At 31.6% G+C, this 16,405-nt stretch overlaps 1 protein-coding gene across 8 annotated transcripts; it reads left to right on the forward strand.

Annotated features, from left to right (window-relative positions):
• The first annotated feature begins 201 nt into the window (after positions 1-201).
• LOC145323648 (bestrophin-4-like) lies at positions 202-13,463 on the forward strand. 8 transcript variants are annotated; one of them, XR_013881036.1, is made up of 21 exons: positions 202-462; positions 1,194-1,243; positions 1,581-1,670; positions 2,420-2,459; positions 2,565-2,650; positions 2,985-3,057; positions 3,693-3,752; positions 4,015-4,095; positions 4,995-5,050; positions 5,227-5,306; positions 5,898-5,979; positions 6,362-6,445; positions 6,829-6,966; positions 7,510-7,614; positions 8,249-8,328; positions 9,039-9,135; positions 9,536-9,615; positions 10,191-10,229; positions 10,780-10,913; positions 11,804-11,892; positions 13,166-13,463. XR_013881036.1 is itself a non-coding variant. In XM_080166058.1 (20 exons), exons 1-20 carry the CDS (start codon positions 370-372, stop codon positions 13,187-13,189), a joined length of 1,581 nt encoding a protein of 526 aa, XP_080022184.1. In that variant the 5' UTR covers positions 224-369; the 3' UTR covers positions 13,190-13,463. The 8 variants fall into 8 exon arrangements, 4 of the variants coding, with proteins under 4 accessions (XP_080022184.1, XP_080022183.1, XP_080022187.1 ...); XR_013881034.1 differs by having other exon boundaries at positions 224-462; positions 6,820-6,966; XR_013881035.1 differs by lacking the exon at positions 5,227-5,306 and adding an exon at positions 5,356-5,435 and having other exon boundaries at positions 224-462; positions 6,820-6,966.
• Positions 13,464-16,405: the final 2,942 nt, after the last annotated feature.

Consider the following 16,405-nt stretch of genomic DNA (forward strand, 5'->3'; position numbering starts at 1 on the left):
AAATCTATATTGCTACATATGGACTAAAAAAAATCTGATCTATAATCTATCCCTTTTACTATGAAACTAGTAGATAGTTGGGGACATTGTTCGGATACTTTTAATAATAGAGAATAGGGGTTGAGGAAAATTTTTGAGTTTCATTTAGGTTTGGGACTGGAAAAATATTTATGGGGGTGTGTGTGGGAGGGGAACAAAAGTGGTTGATTGTGGAATTTAACAGAATTTACGGTCAGATTTTGTTGAGTCAAGCTAACAGAAACATCTCAATGATTTACTAGTGATTTAGTAGGTGTAAATTTATAAATAACAAAGATCTAATTTAGATCTAATTAAAATTTTGTAAACAATTGACATAGTTGTTAAAAAATGACTGTTTCGTATATGGAATATACCCATACGGCAAATGCCATCGGTGTCTTTCTTAAAGTTTTAAGAATATGGAAAGGCAGCTTACTAAAGGTAAATTTTCTTTTTATATTCATAGGGTTTTTTTTAAATCTTATTAAAAATATTCATGAACACTTCTACTACAAAGTGAGGGAATATTTAGAGTGCACAGAAAATCTTTAATTATAAGAAGAATGTAAATTTAAAATTATTTGTTTGTATTGTTATACTATTCTATTTGCATGATTTTGGCTTGAAATTAGCGACAGATTATCATTGAATTTATTTATTGAATATCATAGCGTTGTTATTCATTTTTTCTTATTTTTATTGTGGATATATTTTTCATTTTTTGTTGTGTGCACAGGGTTTTTTTCATGGTGCTGTAAACTATTCCGGGGTAAAAAAGGGAAGGCATTCCCCCTTCTCTACTTCATACCTGTTTATTTTGTTTAATATTTAGAGGCTTCAATATGATAATAAGCAATGAGCATAGCAGCGAAGTTTTAACTTTTGATTCATAACATTTATGTGAGAAATTTTAAGGTCTAAATTAATCAAACTGCACAAAATTAAATCTCCTCCTTCTGAAAGCTCCGCCCAATGTTATTCAAAATCTAAAAATAACACGTTTTTTCCTCTTTTTAACCTTAAGATTTTTTTTGTAATATCCTTTTAAGAAAACAAACAATGGAAGAGTGTTTATTCTTAAACAGACACTTGTCTACTATGTAACTATTAATATTTTTTTTTGTAAATGAGTCTTAACTTTTGTGTATTATCATCCTTGATTTATTTTTTAGGGAGTATGGAAGGATCTGACATTGTTTATGACCCTGTACACTTGCATAAGGTAACTTTTAAAAAATTAAAGCAAAGTTTAATTAGCGAGGCTACTTTATGATTTAAATATCAGTATGAAACGTTTCGGTCGAAACGTGGGTTTTTGCGGATGCTTATTTTTTGTACTTATTAAATCAAACGTTTTTCCTGAAAATTCATCATACCTATGGTTACATCACAAATCAATGCTTATGCTTAGTTCCACCCACAAAATATTATTTGTCCAATCACTGATTATGTCAGGAGCTCTGACTTAATTATAGATTAAGCATTTATCCAACAAAGTAAAGCCTAATAAATAAACAATTTAATTGACCGTACAGATTAATTACCTTACTTTCTTTTAGTCTATTATATCGATTCTGTCTTTGGTATGACGATAATCATCGACACAATTTTGAAGTATTGTGCTGCTTTTGTGCCAAATTTTCTGTCAGGTATATTCTTTTTTGGTAGTGCAGCTAATCTTTACTATATACTTAACTTTACACATGATTCACCCAAGACATTTAGAAAGCTTTCATGCGAGGCAAAACTTTATCTGTCCAACTATATTTCTTAGCTACAGATGTTTCATGCGAATTAGATGTTAAAAGCAGTGTTATACATATGCCTTGTGTTTCATAATACTGACGAAATTGCTGTAACTATAAAATAAACAAGGATGACAACATCCATAAAATCTAAGAAATGAAACGGTAGGACAAACGGACATTAACAATTGTATAGTGTCAGAACTGAATAATCAGAATATAAATGTATAATAGTCGAAGCAAATTTATAAATAAAATTTGTTGAAAAATGCTAGATACAGGATAATGTTTATGGACATTCTTTAATTTTTAGGACTTTATTATAGAGATGCTTCGCTTGTAATATTGTACTTTGTTGTCCTAGGAATCAGTATTAAAAAAATTAGATCAATAGGATAATTTTATCTGATACAAATTTGTTGTTAAAAAAGTTGAAAATCAATATGTTTAAAATTAACGTACGGACATTCTAGTAACGATTATAGAGTGGCTTCGCTTTCTAAATTGTACCTAACTACTACAGGAATCACCATGCAAAGTGTGAAATCGATAGGACAATTCTAAAATGCCTAAATTAACAAAAAAGCTATCCGTTACCGACGGACCGACCCTAATTATAGAAAAGCTTCGCTTAAAAAAAATATTAATTTTAGGATACCTTTGTCTTTCCTCCTTGGTTTCTATGTTACACAGGTAAAATGTAATTCTTATTTGATTTAATACCTTCTTCGTTGAATATAATCAATATGGTTAAAAATTTTGCACACTGGAACACTCAATTTTGTTTTAATAAAACAGGTTGTAACAAGATGGTGGGAGCAGTGGAATGCCTTGGCCTGGCCTGATGAGCTGGCTCTTAATCTCAACCTTTACTGCGAGGACAGGTAAACATTGAATTTTTTTCATCCATTTAGTTTAATCGATTAAAAAGGATGACAACAAAAAGCAAAGCTCAAAATTGTACAATGACAATGCATTTTTTAACCCCTTGGGTAGTAATTATTCCTCCATATGTAAAGAAACAGGATGTTTGTCTGTTTACTGGAGGCTTCGCTGAACCGATAAGGTTCTCTTTTACAACAAGTCTTCTCATAGATAACTCCCTTACCTTAAAACAATTTTTCTTTTTCTTTTCTAAACTTAAATGTAAAGCCGACAGACTTACTTAACTACAACAATAATTTGTTATACTTTTTTTTTATATATTTTTGAATTTAGATCACTGAGAAGAACTATAGTAAGATGGGCCTGTCTATCCAATATTTTGGTTCTGAGACATCTGAGCATCAAGGTGAACTAATAATTACGGATCATGGAAAGGAAACGAACTAGCGGTTTTCGTCGTATTATTACAGAAGCTTTTGATTTTGGTTATATTAGGTTAGGTAAATGTTTATCATTAACCCCACAGAGTTAGAGCCCCCCACAGGGGCTAGAAATAGGAAAAAAGCTACTGTAAAAGTACGACGATGTTCGATACTTTGTTTTCTTTCCATGGTTCTTATTTTCTATAGAACAAGGAAGAAATTGTTCAAAGGATGTAAAAGCATTCAGTCCAAATATATATTGTAGACAGGACGCACGGTGTTAGATTTTATGTTTAATCTCATATCTCTTATCTTAAATCTAAAATAAAAAAAAACTGGGATGTTAAATTTAATGATAGTTTATTTTCTCTCCCGCTAAAATACAAAAACATCGCCAATTGTTGAAAAAGTTAGTCCAGGAATCTCACAATAACCATTTTGGCTAGAAGGTTTTCACGAAAATTATTTAAAATAAATTATAAAGTAAACAATCGTTTTAATAATTTAATTGTTTAAGCAAGTTTTTAAATTTATACTATTTATCATTTTTATTTGATGTGACAAGTTAGTTTTAAGCCGACTATAAATTTGTAAATAAGTCTATTTATTTTCTTTCTAGGTTGCTAAGAGATTTCCAAGCTTAGAACATTTGATTGATGCTCATCTTCTAACTGAAAAGGTACTTTATTTTTAATGCTCTAATATTGTTTGTTATATAATTTTTTTGAAGCTTTACTTATCCTTGATTTTAGAGAAATATTTGTTCACTTGACTGCTACTCAATTTAGATGTCTAAAATTTCTATTCATGGTTTAATGAACCATTTAATATTGACTATTCATTACATTATGTCTGTCTGTTTTTATTGTTACAAAAAGAATAAAAAGGTGTGTTGAAATTAACTTTTTAGGCCAAAGTCTATATTGTGAAATGATTTTTAGGAAAGGGACATGTTGGACAGTTTGCTACAGAGGACAGATGGAAGACATGACCTTTCATGGTCTCCTATCCATTGGGCACAGGTATAGTTGTAATATGACAGACAGACAGACAGATATATTAATACAGAAGACAGTTAGAAAACATGACCTGTCGTGGGCTCCTATCCATTGGACACAGATATAGTTGTAATATGGCAGACAGACAGACTGTTACAGAAGACAGATGGAATACATGACCTTTCATGGTCTCCTATCAATTGGGCACAGGTATAGTTGTAATATGACAGACAAACTGACAGACTGACACAGAAGACGAATTGTAGACATAACCTGTCATGGGTTCCTAGCCATTGGTAACAGGTATAGTTGTAATATGACAGACAAACTGACAGACTGACACAGAAGACGAATGGTAGACATAACCTGTCATGGGTTCCTAGCCATTGGTAACAGGTATAGTTGTGATAAGACAAACTGACAGACAGACACAGAAGACGAATGGTAGACATAACCTGTCATGGGTTCCTAGCCATTGGTAACAGGTATAGTTGTGATAAGACAAACTGACAGACACAGAAGACGAATGGTAGACATAACCTGTCATGGGTTCCTAGCCATTGGTAACAGGTATAGTTGTAATATGACAGACAAACTGACAGACTGACACAGAAGACGAATGGTAGACATAACCTGTCATGGGTTCCTAGCCATTGGTAACAGGTATAGTTGTGATAAGACAAACTGACAGACTGACACAGAAGACAGATGAAAGTCATGACCTGTCCTGGGCTCCTATCCATTGGGCACAGGTTTAGTTGTAATTAGACAGACAGACTGCAACAAAAGATAAATGGAAGACATAACCTGTCATGGGTTTTAATCCATTGGGCAAAAGTATTTTATGGGCAAAGTATATTTGTATTGGCTGTATGAGATGAACATATGATTAAATTGTGCCTTAAATTATTTTATTGTTTAAGGGTGCTATCAAAGAGGCTAGAAAGGAGAATATTATTACAGGAGATCTTTTCTTGTCGTAAGTATTTTTAAACCATAAAGTAATAATAGTTTCTATATTTCATTATGTTGTAAAATTTAATGCTTTGTTTTGTGTTGGTTTATTAATTCAAAAAATATTTTAACATTTCAAATTAGTTTTTGAAAAGCATGATACTTCATAAATAAATTCCTAGTAAACTTTTAAAATTTTAGGAATATTCATGACAGCCTAAAACGGATAGCTAAACAAAACTGGAGGTTGTACTGCTATGGTTGGATTAGCATTCCTATAGGTGATGTGTAATATTTATTAACCAATCAGAAAAGTATCCACCATTTTAGGAAAATTCATGGCAGTTTAAAGGAAATACAGCAACAGAATTGGCAACTTTATTGTAGCGGATGGATAAATTTACCAATAGGTAGTTTATTAAACTAGTTGAGGTGACCCATTCAATGGACCAAGGCTGATTATTCATTGAGAAATTGAATTTTAAGCGTGTACAATTACATTGAAAAAGATTATTTTAAATGTTTCAGTTTCAAAATATGCATTTGTAAGTCACAAAAATTCACATTAATTTTAAAGTAACTGCCAGAAAGTATATTTTTTTCCAGTATGGCTTCAAACCGATTAATATCCGCTGGATTAGAACTGGTTCTCAGCCATACTAAAACAAATGTGCATTGTATCGTATTACAGATATTTTTCTACAAAAAAATCATACAATTAATACCAGTTTTGTTAACCCGGACCTTCGGTCCCTCGGGATTAACAAAACTTGTTTCAATCTTATAATTTACCATTTTTATATCCGTGGAAAGCTGTGTATGATACGATGCGATAAATAACTATTCTAATATACTTTTTCTTTAAATTTTAGTGTATACTCAGTTGGTAACAGTTGCTGTAACTTCATATTTTTGTGCTGCCCTCTTTAGCAGACAATATCTTCACCCTCAAAAGTAAGTTAACTACATTTTCTTTGGATTAGAATATTTATCTATTAGGTGGGCTAATCATCCAAATAAGTGTCACTTATTTCTTCTATTTATCTTACTGAAAAAGTAGTAAGATTTTTATATCAAAAGATCTTTGAAAATGTCGGTTCAATATATCAGTGAAGCATTATGCATATATTGGTGTGGTTTTAGGATAGTTTTCTGAAATCTCCCGCCATCCTATGAAGACGAGGGACGAATAATGTTAAAAATAAGTTGTTTAAGGCCCGAAGTTATGAATATCCTAGTTTAGCGAAAAAATTATTTGTCTAATTTTAGAATTGTTTTCAGCAATATAAAAAAAATTTACTTTTATTTCTAATTGCAAATTTTGAACTTGTTTTAGTTATGTTCACCTGGACGGAGGTATTATAAAAGCAGACAAGTATGTACCTGGAGTTACCTTCAACCTCGTTGGCTATGATGATAGGTAATTCCCAAATAAATCATAATATCACAGCAACTATCCTAGATATAATGTCTGTAGCTTAAGATTTCTGTAAATATTGGATCGAGTTCTACATTTTATGGAAGCTTCACATAGGTCATGGAATAGTTTTAGGCTATTTGGTTTTAATATGTGAGCTTAGAGTTGGTTTTATGCTACTTTTCTGCCCCCTGCGTACCCCTTTGAAGACAGAATCCCTAGAGGCTAGGAGCATAGCCGCTAGTATAAAGAATGGTTCAAAATCTTTTAAACAGAAATCTCCAACTGATCCTAAAAAATAAATAATTTAGTATTTATTTGATTGGGTTATGATTTTTATCTGATCCCTTTTCACTTTTCGTCAACAAATATTGTAGTTTATCTAGTGTCCATGACCTGTACATCCCAGTCTTCACCATCCTCGAGTACATCTTCTACTTTGGCTGGATGAAAGTTGCTGAGTCATTAATTAATCCCTTTGGGGAGGACGATGACGACTTTGAGACAAACTATATCATTGACAGGTAGCCTTAGTATGGTTTTGGGTCATGGTCTTACAAAGATTAGTTATTTATTGCATCGTATTATAGACAGCTTCCGCGGGCATAAGAAAATCGGTGTAAATTTTATAATTGTCATTTTAATATTTGTGCAAAGTTTGTGTCTGTAATACGATGCTGTAAATGATTTTGAGTTGGACTGAGAACCAGTTCTAATCTAGAGGATACAAAACGGTTTTGCCAATTTGTAAATTTGACTGTAAATTAAATTTTATTTACGATGATATAATGAAGTTCATTTAACACTATTTAAAATTGGAACTGTAAATTTTCTATTGCTGGTGACTTTGAGGATCAGGAACATACCTGGAACCTGAAATTCAAAACATCTAAATTTAAACTATCTATATTTTAAATTAGGATATTAGGATAGAATATTTGTCAGGTTTGCTGGCATTCTGTGCCAGCCAAAATGGGGATATTCAAATAATTTCAACCTCAATTATGTATCATACCCTTATTTTAAAAGTCACCTTCATATTTATTTAAACCATTTTTTTTTTATAGAAATCTAAAGATTAGTTTTATGATGGTAGAGAGAGACGTGGTAGAACCTGAATCTACCTTTAATGAATATGGTTTCCCACCCAACATGCTACCACATACTGCAGGGTCAGTAACTTAAATATTATCTGTTTATCTTGAATCATTAAGAGTCATTAACCTACATATCTACATACCTGTCACTACTTATGGTAAAAGTTAAGAAAAACCAAACAGAAAACTAACCCTTTAATTGCATGACCCTAGTCTTGAAGTCCTAACTGTTCATACTTTTAAGTTATGCATGATTATTGGTAAAGTCAATTCCCCTTAACCCACGAATGTGGCTCAACAAGTACCGCATTCGCTCATTTTCGAGAAGGGGATAGTTTCGAATTTCGGTCGGAAACCGCGTCATAACTAAAACGTTAAAAATGGACATAAATAGTTAGAGTAGAGGGAATGTCTTGGCCCAAAACAAGCGCAACTATTCACCATTCACAGTTAGGACCTCTCAGACAAATGTTGTGCAATCAAAGGGTTGGTTGTCTCATGGGTGTTGATACCCTAGGCGAATGAGCGCGTTACATTGCAATCTAAAATGTACAGTATGTTCAAAGTTGACGTGGAGAGGACTTGTACCCGAAGCGTCACAACGCCCCTATAGTCAAAAGTCAATCCCCCTACCCGTGTTATTTGTGTCCCTTGCCTGATATAGCAGCAGTAAGTACAATATCAACATAATAACTTTGTTAATATTTAGATCCGCAGAATTCAAGGATAATGGACCTCAGATGCCAACGGATAACTTTGTCATGGAGGATGAGGATGCTGTTCAACTTGGTAACAATTTTCGAAACCGATTTATATCCGTTGGATTAGAACCGGTTCTAAGCCATACTGAAAAAAAACATTTATCATATCGTATAATATCCAGTTTTGTACTAATATAAAAATGTAAAGTTATAAGATTAAGCCCAGAGATGCCAAAGGCACGAGCTAACAAAACTAGATGTAATATTATAATTGTACATTTTCATATCCGCTTTTTTTTTTACACGATGCGATAAATAGCCAATCCTGTCGAAAATTTGATAATTATTTCATTCTTTAGCAACAGTAACAAGAACCACTAAAACTATGGTCTACCTCCAAAAATATTATAGCCCTCTTTCATTTAATTTTTGCTAATAGTAATATAATGTGATTTTCAGTTGTTTTACGATTCTATGACTTTCATATAATGCATATTTTAGCCGTTTTTAATAAAAATTAATGATTTTGATAGCTAAAGGGGTTCAACAATTAAATTTGGTTCAAGGACAAACCCAGGAGTAACAAACGTCGTAGCGGTTAACGCAGGAGTGTCTAAAATATTAAGTTAATCAAGTATTTCTAAATAGGTTAGTTTATATATGAATATACAAATAAACACCCCACTGGTGTTTGAAATCTAAAATCATATAATATGATTTTTAAAATGTTAGGTTATTGTCCACTTCGACGTTTGTCACTCTCGCTTTTACTTTGAATTAAAATCAACCTTGTTTTAGAAAATTTTGACGACGGAGAAAAGAGTTTGTTGTGTAATAATGATGAAACTTCACAACTAACATTCAATCCAAAAGAATCTTTGAAGGAAAGAGCAAAGTAAGCTTTTTATTATGTGTTGCTATAATAGATTTATTATTACTTGGATTGTACACCAGATTTTCATGTTCTATTATAAAGTGAACTCTGTAGCGGGCTAAAATACGATCTACCCCTTCTTTACCCATTCTCCTCCCCTACTACTGGATAAACGGCCTGGCCAATAAATGCGAGGGAAAATTGCAACCTAAATTGACAACAATTTTTCTCCTGTCATAATATCCACGTATATTTTACATTTATTGTTGCTATGCATAATGGGGGGTCCTTTTTAGCTTATGTTCCTTAGTTTTCTGTAACCGTTTAGTCATATGCGCTTATTAAGTCTAACTGTTCTTAATTATGACCATTTCATATATATTCATTTTAACTTAATTTAAAATTTTAATTTTTTATTAAGTTCCATAAAGCGAAGAAAGGCCTCTGTAATGTCCACAAGCAACAGAGTCAGGGCTGCTTTTTTTAACCCAGGTTTACAAGGTAAGATAGAAACTTTTTGGGTAAGTACCTTTCGTGGCAACGCCTCTGAATGGGCGTTTCTTCGTATTTTCACAGTAGCATTTGAGAGGTTATTTTAGATTAGGTGATTGCCCTGCAATGTAAGTCAATTGGCCTCGCAGGGTTAGAGCCTCTCGCAGGGACTAGAAATAGGGGAAAAGCTACTGTGAAAATACGACGAAACGACCCCGAAGATGCGTTGCCTTTCTTAATCTTTCATTCAATCTTATATTGTTAATAAGTTTTTTTTTCGTTGGGGTTGTCATTCTTGCAGGGGGAGGTGTGTGTATTACTCCACCATTATAAATTCAGTGAGTTTATTTCCTAAAATCATAACTCAATAGGTATAATGGTTATTAGTTAATGAGATCTAGCTTCTTCTGTACAGATACACAGACAGACTTCTTTATACTTTGTGTTCCTAATATGGCAATTCAATATGCATTCAAACAGGGTTTTATTGGCTAAATAATATACATGGTTTTCCATATTAGATATTTTGTTTGGCAATTTTGAGCTATTATTCTTATTTCAATTTAAATGCATATTTATTACAGGTTCACCAAGATTATCGAGAGGCAATAGCGTAAGATCAGGTATGAATTATATATATATATTTTATAATTGACCTATGGTAGGACTCTGTTACGTCATTTTTCATAGGCATTATATAAAGCTTACGACAGAAAAGATTTTTATTGCAATTGTTAAAATTACCAAGTCTAAAATGTGTCTAGGATATATTTTTATATCCCTAAAAAAAGGCCTTTGTTTGAATTAAGCATATTGTTTTTAGTGAAACAGTTACTTTTTTTTCAGTTTGTCCTCTCCAAATGAAAAAAATAAAGGGATAGTTGCACGAAATGCATTTAAACTTGAATTTAGTGAACTAAAAATTTTTTCCTGTTCAATTTTCTGTTATAGCTGGCTTTTTTTCACAAAAACAACATGACGACTAATTTAGTGATGTCTAATTTTTCTTATTTATTGTAAGACATAATTATATATTTAATGGTAAACTTGTAACTTGAAAACAGTTTTCTGAAATGCCCTTCATCCAACTATCCTTTTAAAATTATGAATTACAAAGTGTACTTCCATATATTAATTCATCTTAATAAATCTTACTTTTATTTAATCACCTAGCTGTCTCCAAGACTGGTAGCTTAATAAGCCGGAAGCTGGAAGCAGTTATAGAGAGTTCTAAAGAGAAAGAAGGACAGATAAACGTTGCTTCAACCATACTCAAGGATGAAAAGGATGATGGTAATCCACAACAGGTAGACCACTTTTTAAAATCTTACTTTGTGCATTTTATGTTAATTTGTTAGCATTTTCTTTTAAAAGCGAAAGTTTTCTCTAATTAGGTTATGTGCGTCCGTCTTTTCTTCAATGTTATAAGCGAAGCATTTCTATAATTAAGTCCTAAAAATGTAAGTATGTCCTGAAACAGTATCCTGTATTTAAGAAGTATTGTAACAAATTCCTTACATTTTATTTATACTTGTGCATTAATATTCTGTTTATTCAGTTCTAACACCCTACAAGTGTTAATGTTCGTTGTCCTTCTGTCTAAGAGATTCGCTTATATAGATGTTGTCATCCTTTTAAAAATTATTAGTCCACTAAAGAAAGACAATTTCATCTGAATGAAACACTATTTTTTAGATTTTTTTGCCTAACTCAAGTATAACTTAATATTTTGACTAGTTAATAAGTTAGATGTAGAATAGATCTTCATTAGATGAAACTTTTTTTCTTTTCTTTCATTATTTTGTATAATATCTTATTTTGATAGAATTTTTGGGTATAGTCCCTTTCGTAGTATTATCACAGAAGCTTTTGATAGGTTATTATAGGTTAAGTTGGGTGAGGTAATTGCCCCGCAGGTTTAGGCATTTGGCCCCGCAGGGGCTAGAAATGGGGGAAAAGAGGCGTTGCCCGAAAGGGACTAAACCCGAATTTTTAATTATTGTGTAGCTAATACATATTTTTTTTGTTGTGCATGATTTGATTAGTTAAAAATTTAGTTCATACTCATTTTGTAAGCAATTAAAATTGTTGAAGAAAATGTTTTTTTTTTAAAGGGTTTCAAGACAAGTATTTCTTTCACACTTTTAAAAGTTAGATTAAAATTTTCCCTAAAAATATAGATTTTGTAATGGTTCAGAATGTGTCAGATTGTAGATTGACGTGAAAGGTTGGAAGCCAAACGTTTTGTCACAATTTCATCACTTTCAAACACTCTACCCATAACAGGTAGAGATAAATATATAGACAAAATTAAGGTTTATTTACCATAGTATTTTTCTTCATTTTCAGAAAAAAGAAACTATGTATTATACTCTGCTATGCTTTTATAATTCATTTTCATAATCATCTTTATCATATAATTCCTGTTAATTTAGATATGTTTATTTGATCTGTTTACCCTTCCAAGGTCCCTAGAAAATTGGTTCTAAGTAAGACACTTGCCATTCAACTATTAGTGAATCAAATGCTTTGTTTTTATCAATTGTATTTCATATAAGAATCTATTGCTGCATTGTTTATACCTGCAGGGCTTAGAAAATTTACAGAGGAATGGGATATTGGACTGTAAATTACACATAATCCAAAAGTTTGCTCAAAACTTTGAGTTCTATTATTGAATTTTGATATTTTGTTCGGATCTATCAGTGTCTGAATTGTTAAAAGCGAAGCTTTTCTATAATTAGGGTCGGTCCGTCCGTCCGTACGTCCGTACGTCCGTACGTCCGTCCGTAACGGATAGCTTTTTTCGTTAATTTAGACATGTTAGAATTGTCCTATCGATTTCAAATTTTGCATGGTGATTCCTTTAGTAGTTAGGTACGATTTAGAAAGCGTAGCAACTCTATAATCATTACCAAAATGTCCGTACGTCCATTTTAAACATGTTGATTTTTTAACTTTTTAAAATAGCTTTTTTCGTTAATTAAGGCATGTTAAAATTGTCCTATTGATTTCAAATTTTGCATGGTGATTCCTATAATAGTTAGGTACGAGTTAGAAAGCGTAGCAACTCTATAATCATTACCAGAATGTCCGTACGTCCATTTTAAACATGTTGATTTTTTTACATTTTTAACAACAAATTTATATGTGCCTAATTATCCGATTTGTCTGATTTTTGGTATACTGATTCCTGGGACAACAAAGTACAATATCATAAGCAAAGCAACTCTATAATCAAGTCCTAAAAATGTAAGTATGTCCATAAACATTATCCTGTATAAAGCAGTTTTTCAACAAATTTACTTACAATTTTGCTTTGACTCTTAGACATTCGCATTCTAATTATTCAGTTCTGACATTATACAAGTGTTAATGTCCGTTTGTCCTACCGTTTCAGAGCTTCGCTTTTATGGATGTTGTCATCCTTGTTTAACTAAAATTTAATCTTTTGAAGGGGTAATTTTATCACTGGAAATGTTCATCAATTTATTGGTCATTGTTTTATCCCTGTATAAAACCAGTTAAAAAATATTACAATATTAAATATATTTTTTAGGAAGGTGATAGCAGCGCCGAATAAACCTAGATTGAACCACAGTAAAAGAAGAATGTTAAACCCTACTCAACAATTGACCATCTCTTTATATATAAGAGAATTTTCTTATGACAACATACTTTTTGTATTTAGTTTTATGTAAATATTTGTAATTTCAAGTTTGTATATATTAAATTTAAAGAAAATTTCCTATTTGCAAATTATTTTTATAAATGTAGTTCAATAATATCTTATGTAATGTAAGCTTATGCTATAACTGTATAAACATATTTGAGTTTAATAAATTTTATTTCAAGATTTCATATGTTTTTCCTAATTCTGTGTTTGTATGAGATTTTTGTATGTTTTGTCTATGATTCAATTTTTAGAAAATACAATTTCTTCAGGGAAACCTTCATTTAAGGAAATAAACTATTAAAGGAGAACAATGGAATAAAAATAACTGCCTTTTTGTACTAAAATATGTACACTTTTTAAAGAATAATCTGATCGGATTGATCCTTCACTATGATTCTATTGGAATCAATTAAGAACTTAGGGATTTAGGATTTTAAGTATCTTGCATCTATTCTTATAACCACAAAATACAGTGAAGTTGAGCTTGTTATTATGTAAGTTGTTATCCTTGTATAAAATATACAGAGAGAGGAGGGAAAATTAGCTTTTTATTACACTAGTCCCCGAAGTATTTCTTATTTGTTGGCTTATCAACTTTGGGGACTTTTTCTGAGTTTTGATTAGTTGTTTTATTAAGTTCAGTTTTCAAATCTTTCAACAACTTAGTTTAATCTACAGAAGGGGTAATTTTATGTTCCATCATCAGGGATGTACATTAATTTATCGGCCATTGTCTTATCCCTTTAGATCCCTGAAACTATACCTAGTGGTTAGAAAAGATTCATGTGACGTGTGTATAGTCGCATACACTTAACTAAATTGTATTCACAAACAAGGAGGACAACTTACTTAAAGGCGAAGCTTTACACTAAGAAAGTTGGACAAACTAACAATAACAAATAAAAAGTAACAAGTTTTTAATATTCAGCATTATCTAACGACGTTGCGGCTTTGGCTTATGGTGACTGGGGCGAGGGATAGTTTAGTATGAGTTTGGCGTTGAGTGGCTTAAATTAAATTTGATAGCGAAGTCTGAGAGTTTTTTTTCAAGCCGCTCAGCTTTCTCTAATCCGCACTATTAGTTGCAGTTGCTATTTAAGTTTTGTCTTTTCCGTTTGAATAAATATTACAGAGGATACAGAAGCTAATAAGCCGCTTAGTGGCGGTTGTTATGGATTAGAATTCCAACTCTCAGTTATGTGTCTTACCCATATTTAAAAAGTCACTCAGTTATAGCCCTCTATGTTTCACACACACAAAATGAGATAGAAAAAAATGTAAGAATGTAAAAGTATAGATATGTATATAATCCATAAAACTTCCTAGATCCAGTGTTGGGGACCTTTTTCGTCTGCTGGCAAATTCCTTTTTTCTCTTTAGTAGCCACTTTGCTGTATTAATATTTCCGACGCTTTTGGCTGATATTCAAAGACCCTATTAAAAGTCGGCACAGGGTCCAAGGGGTAGGAACATACAATTATTTAACCTCTTCCCCCTCTATTGTTTTACTTTATTTTGAAGTTACCTATTTGGATTAAATTTTAAAACGGCTTTTACCATGAATATTGTATTTTCTACAGTTTTTCTGTGTTAAAATATATGAGAACAATTTAGCTAGATACGCTGTAAAGCTGACATATTGTCCAAAATTAACAAATCAAATCAAATATGTTTCTAGCTTTTTATTCTTAAATAAATTTAAATGCATTTATATAAACTATTTATCATAATCTTAATTATTAAAGAAGCAATTTTCTAAAAACGTTCCTATAAGATCAAAGTATCACAGCCACTATCTATAATACAAAGTAGCTTGATGTCTGTCCGTCCGTCCGTCTGTCCGTCCGTCCGTCTGAAGCTTAAGATCTCGGTAACCACTGAACCGAATGGATTCTACTCTTTAGGGTATATACTTATTGGTCCTGTGGTGGTTTTAAGCTATTTTCTTGGGGGGTGGGACACCCCCAACCCCCCAAAAAATGAAAATTTCCCCCCCTAAAAAAAAATTTTCATATTTTTTTCTAATTTCAATGTTTTTTATGTTTTTATATATTTTTACTAGCGGCTTCGCCCCTAGCCTCTAGGGGCTTTGCTAGGTTTGATCAACTTAATTTTTCGTATTTTAGATTTAAAAAGAAAAAGTAAAAAAAAAATTTATTTTTTGGGGGGGTATTTTAATTTTTTTGGGGGGGTTGGGGGTGTCCCACCCCCCAAGAAAATAGCTTAAAACCATCACAGGACCAGTAGGTATATTCCCTGAAGAGTAGAGCCCAATCGGTTCAGTGGTTACTGAGATCTTAAGCTTCAGACGGACAGACGGACAGACATCGTTCTACTTTGTATTATAGATATATTTTTATTAATTTTTATATTTTGTTATACTTTTTTATACTTTTTTATATTTTCTTTATATTTTCAATTATTTTTCTTCTTTTTAAATTTCTTTTCTTCTTTTAAACTTTGTTTTATCAAATTCAAAAAGATTGTGAAAACTTCCTTCTCCTGTGGGGGCGAAGCCCAAAAAAGAATAATGGCAAAGAAATTTTGAAAAACAATAAAAACAAGAAAAAATTTCAAAGGTTTCAAATAATATAAATCAATATAAAAAGTTATAAAGAGTTATAAAATGTTATAAAGAGTTATAAAATGATATAAAGAGTAATAAAATGTTATAAAATACTAAAAATATCTAAAAATATGTAAAAAAAATTTTTAAAATTCTCCCCTGAACCTTCAGAAATAAAGCCCCTAGAGGCTAGGGGCGAAGCCGCTAGTCTATAATACAAAGTAGAATGATGTCTGTCTGTCCGTCCGTCCGTCTGTCTGAAGCTTAAGATCTTGGTAACCACTGAACCGATTGGATTCTACTCTTCAGGGTATATATCTATTGGTCCAGTGGTGGTTTTAAGCTATTTTCTTTGGGGGTGGGTTTTGATATATTTTTTTATACTTTTTTATATTTTTTTATATTTTCAATTATTTTTCTTTTATTAAAATTTCTTTTCTTCTTTTAAACTTTGTTGTATCAAATTCAAAAAGATTGTGAAACATTCCTTCTCTTGTAGGGGCAAAGCCCCAAAAAGGCTAAAGGCAAAAAAAAAATTAAAAAAATTAAAAACAAAA

Source organism: Acartia tonsa, chromosome 7 (assembly GCF_053477335.1).
Source record: "Acartia tonsa isolate MP-2025a chromosome 7, ASM5347733v1, whole genome shotgun sequence".
Taxonomy (NCBI): Eukaryota; Metazoa; Arthropoda; class Copepoda; order Calanoida; family Acartiidae; genus Acartia; species Acartia tonsa.

What these genes read in the sequence shown, in the direction of transcription:
- LOC145323648 (XM_080166058.1), top strand. Translation starts at nt 370, where the DNA reads ATGACTGTTTCGTATATGGAATATACCCATACGGCAAATGCCATCGGT. An exon ending in CTCATCTTCTAACTGAAAAG is followed by an intron (nt 3,753 to 4,014) that starts GTACTTTATTTT and finishes AATGATTTTTAG; the next exon opens with GAAAGGGACATGTTGGACAG. An exon ending in ATGATGGTAATCCACAACAG is followed by an intron (nt 10,914 to 13,165) that starts GTAGACCACTTT and finishes TATATTTTTTAG; the next exon opens with GAAGGTGATAGCAGCGCCGA.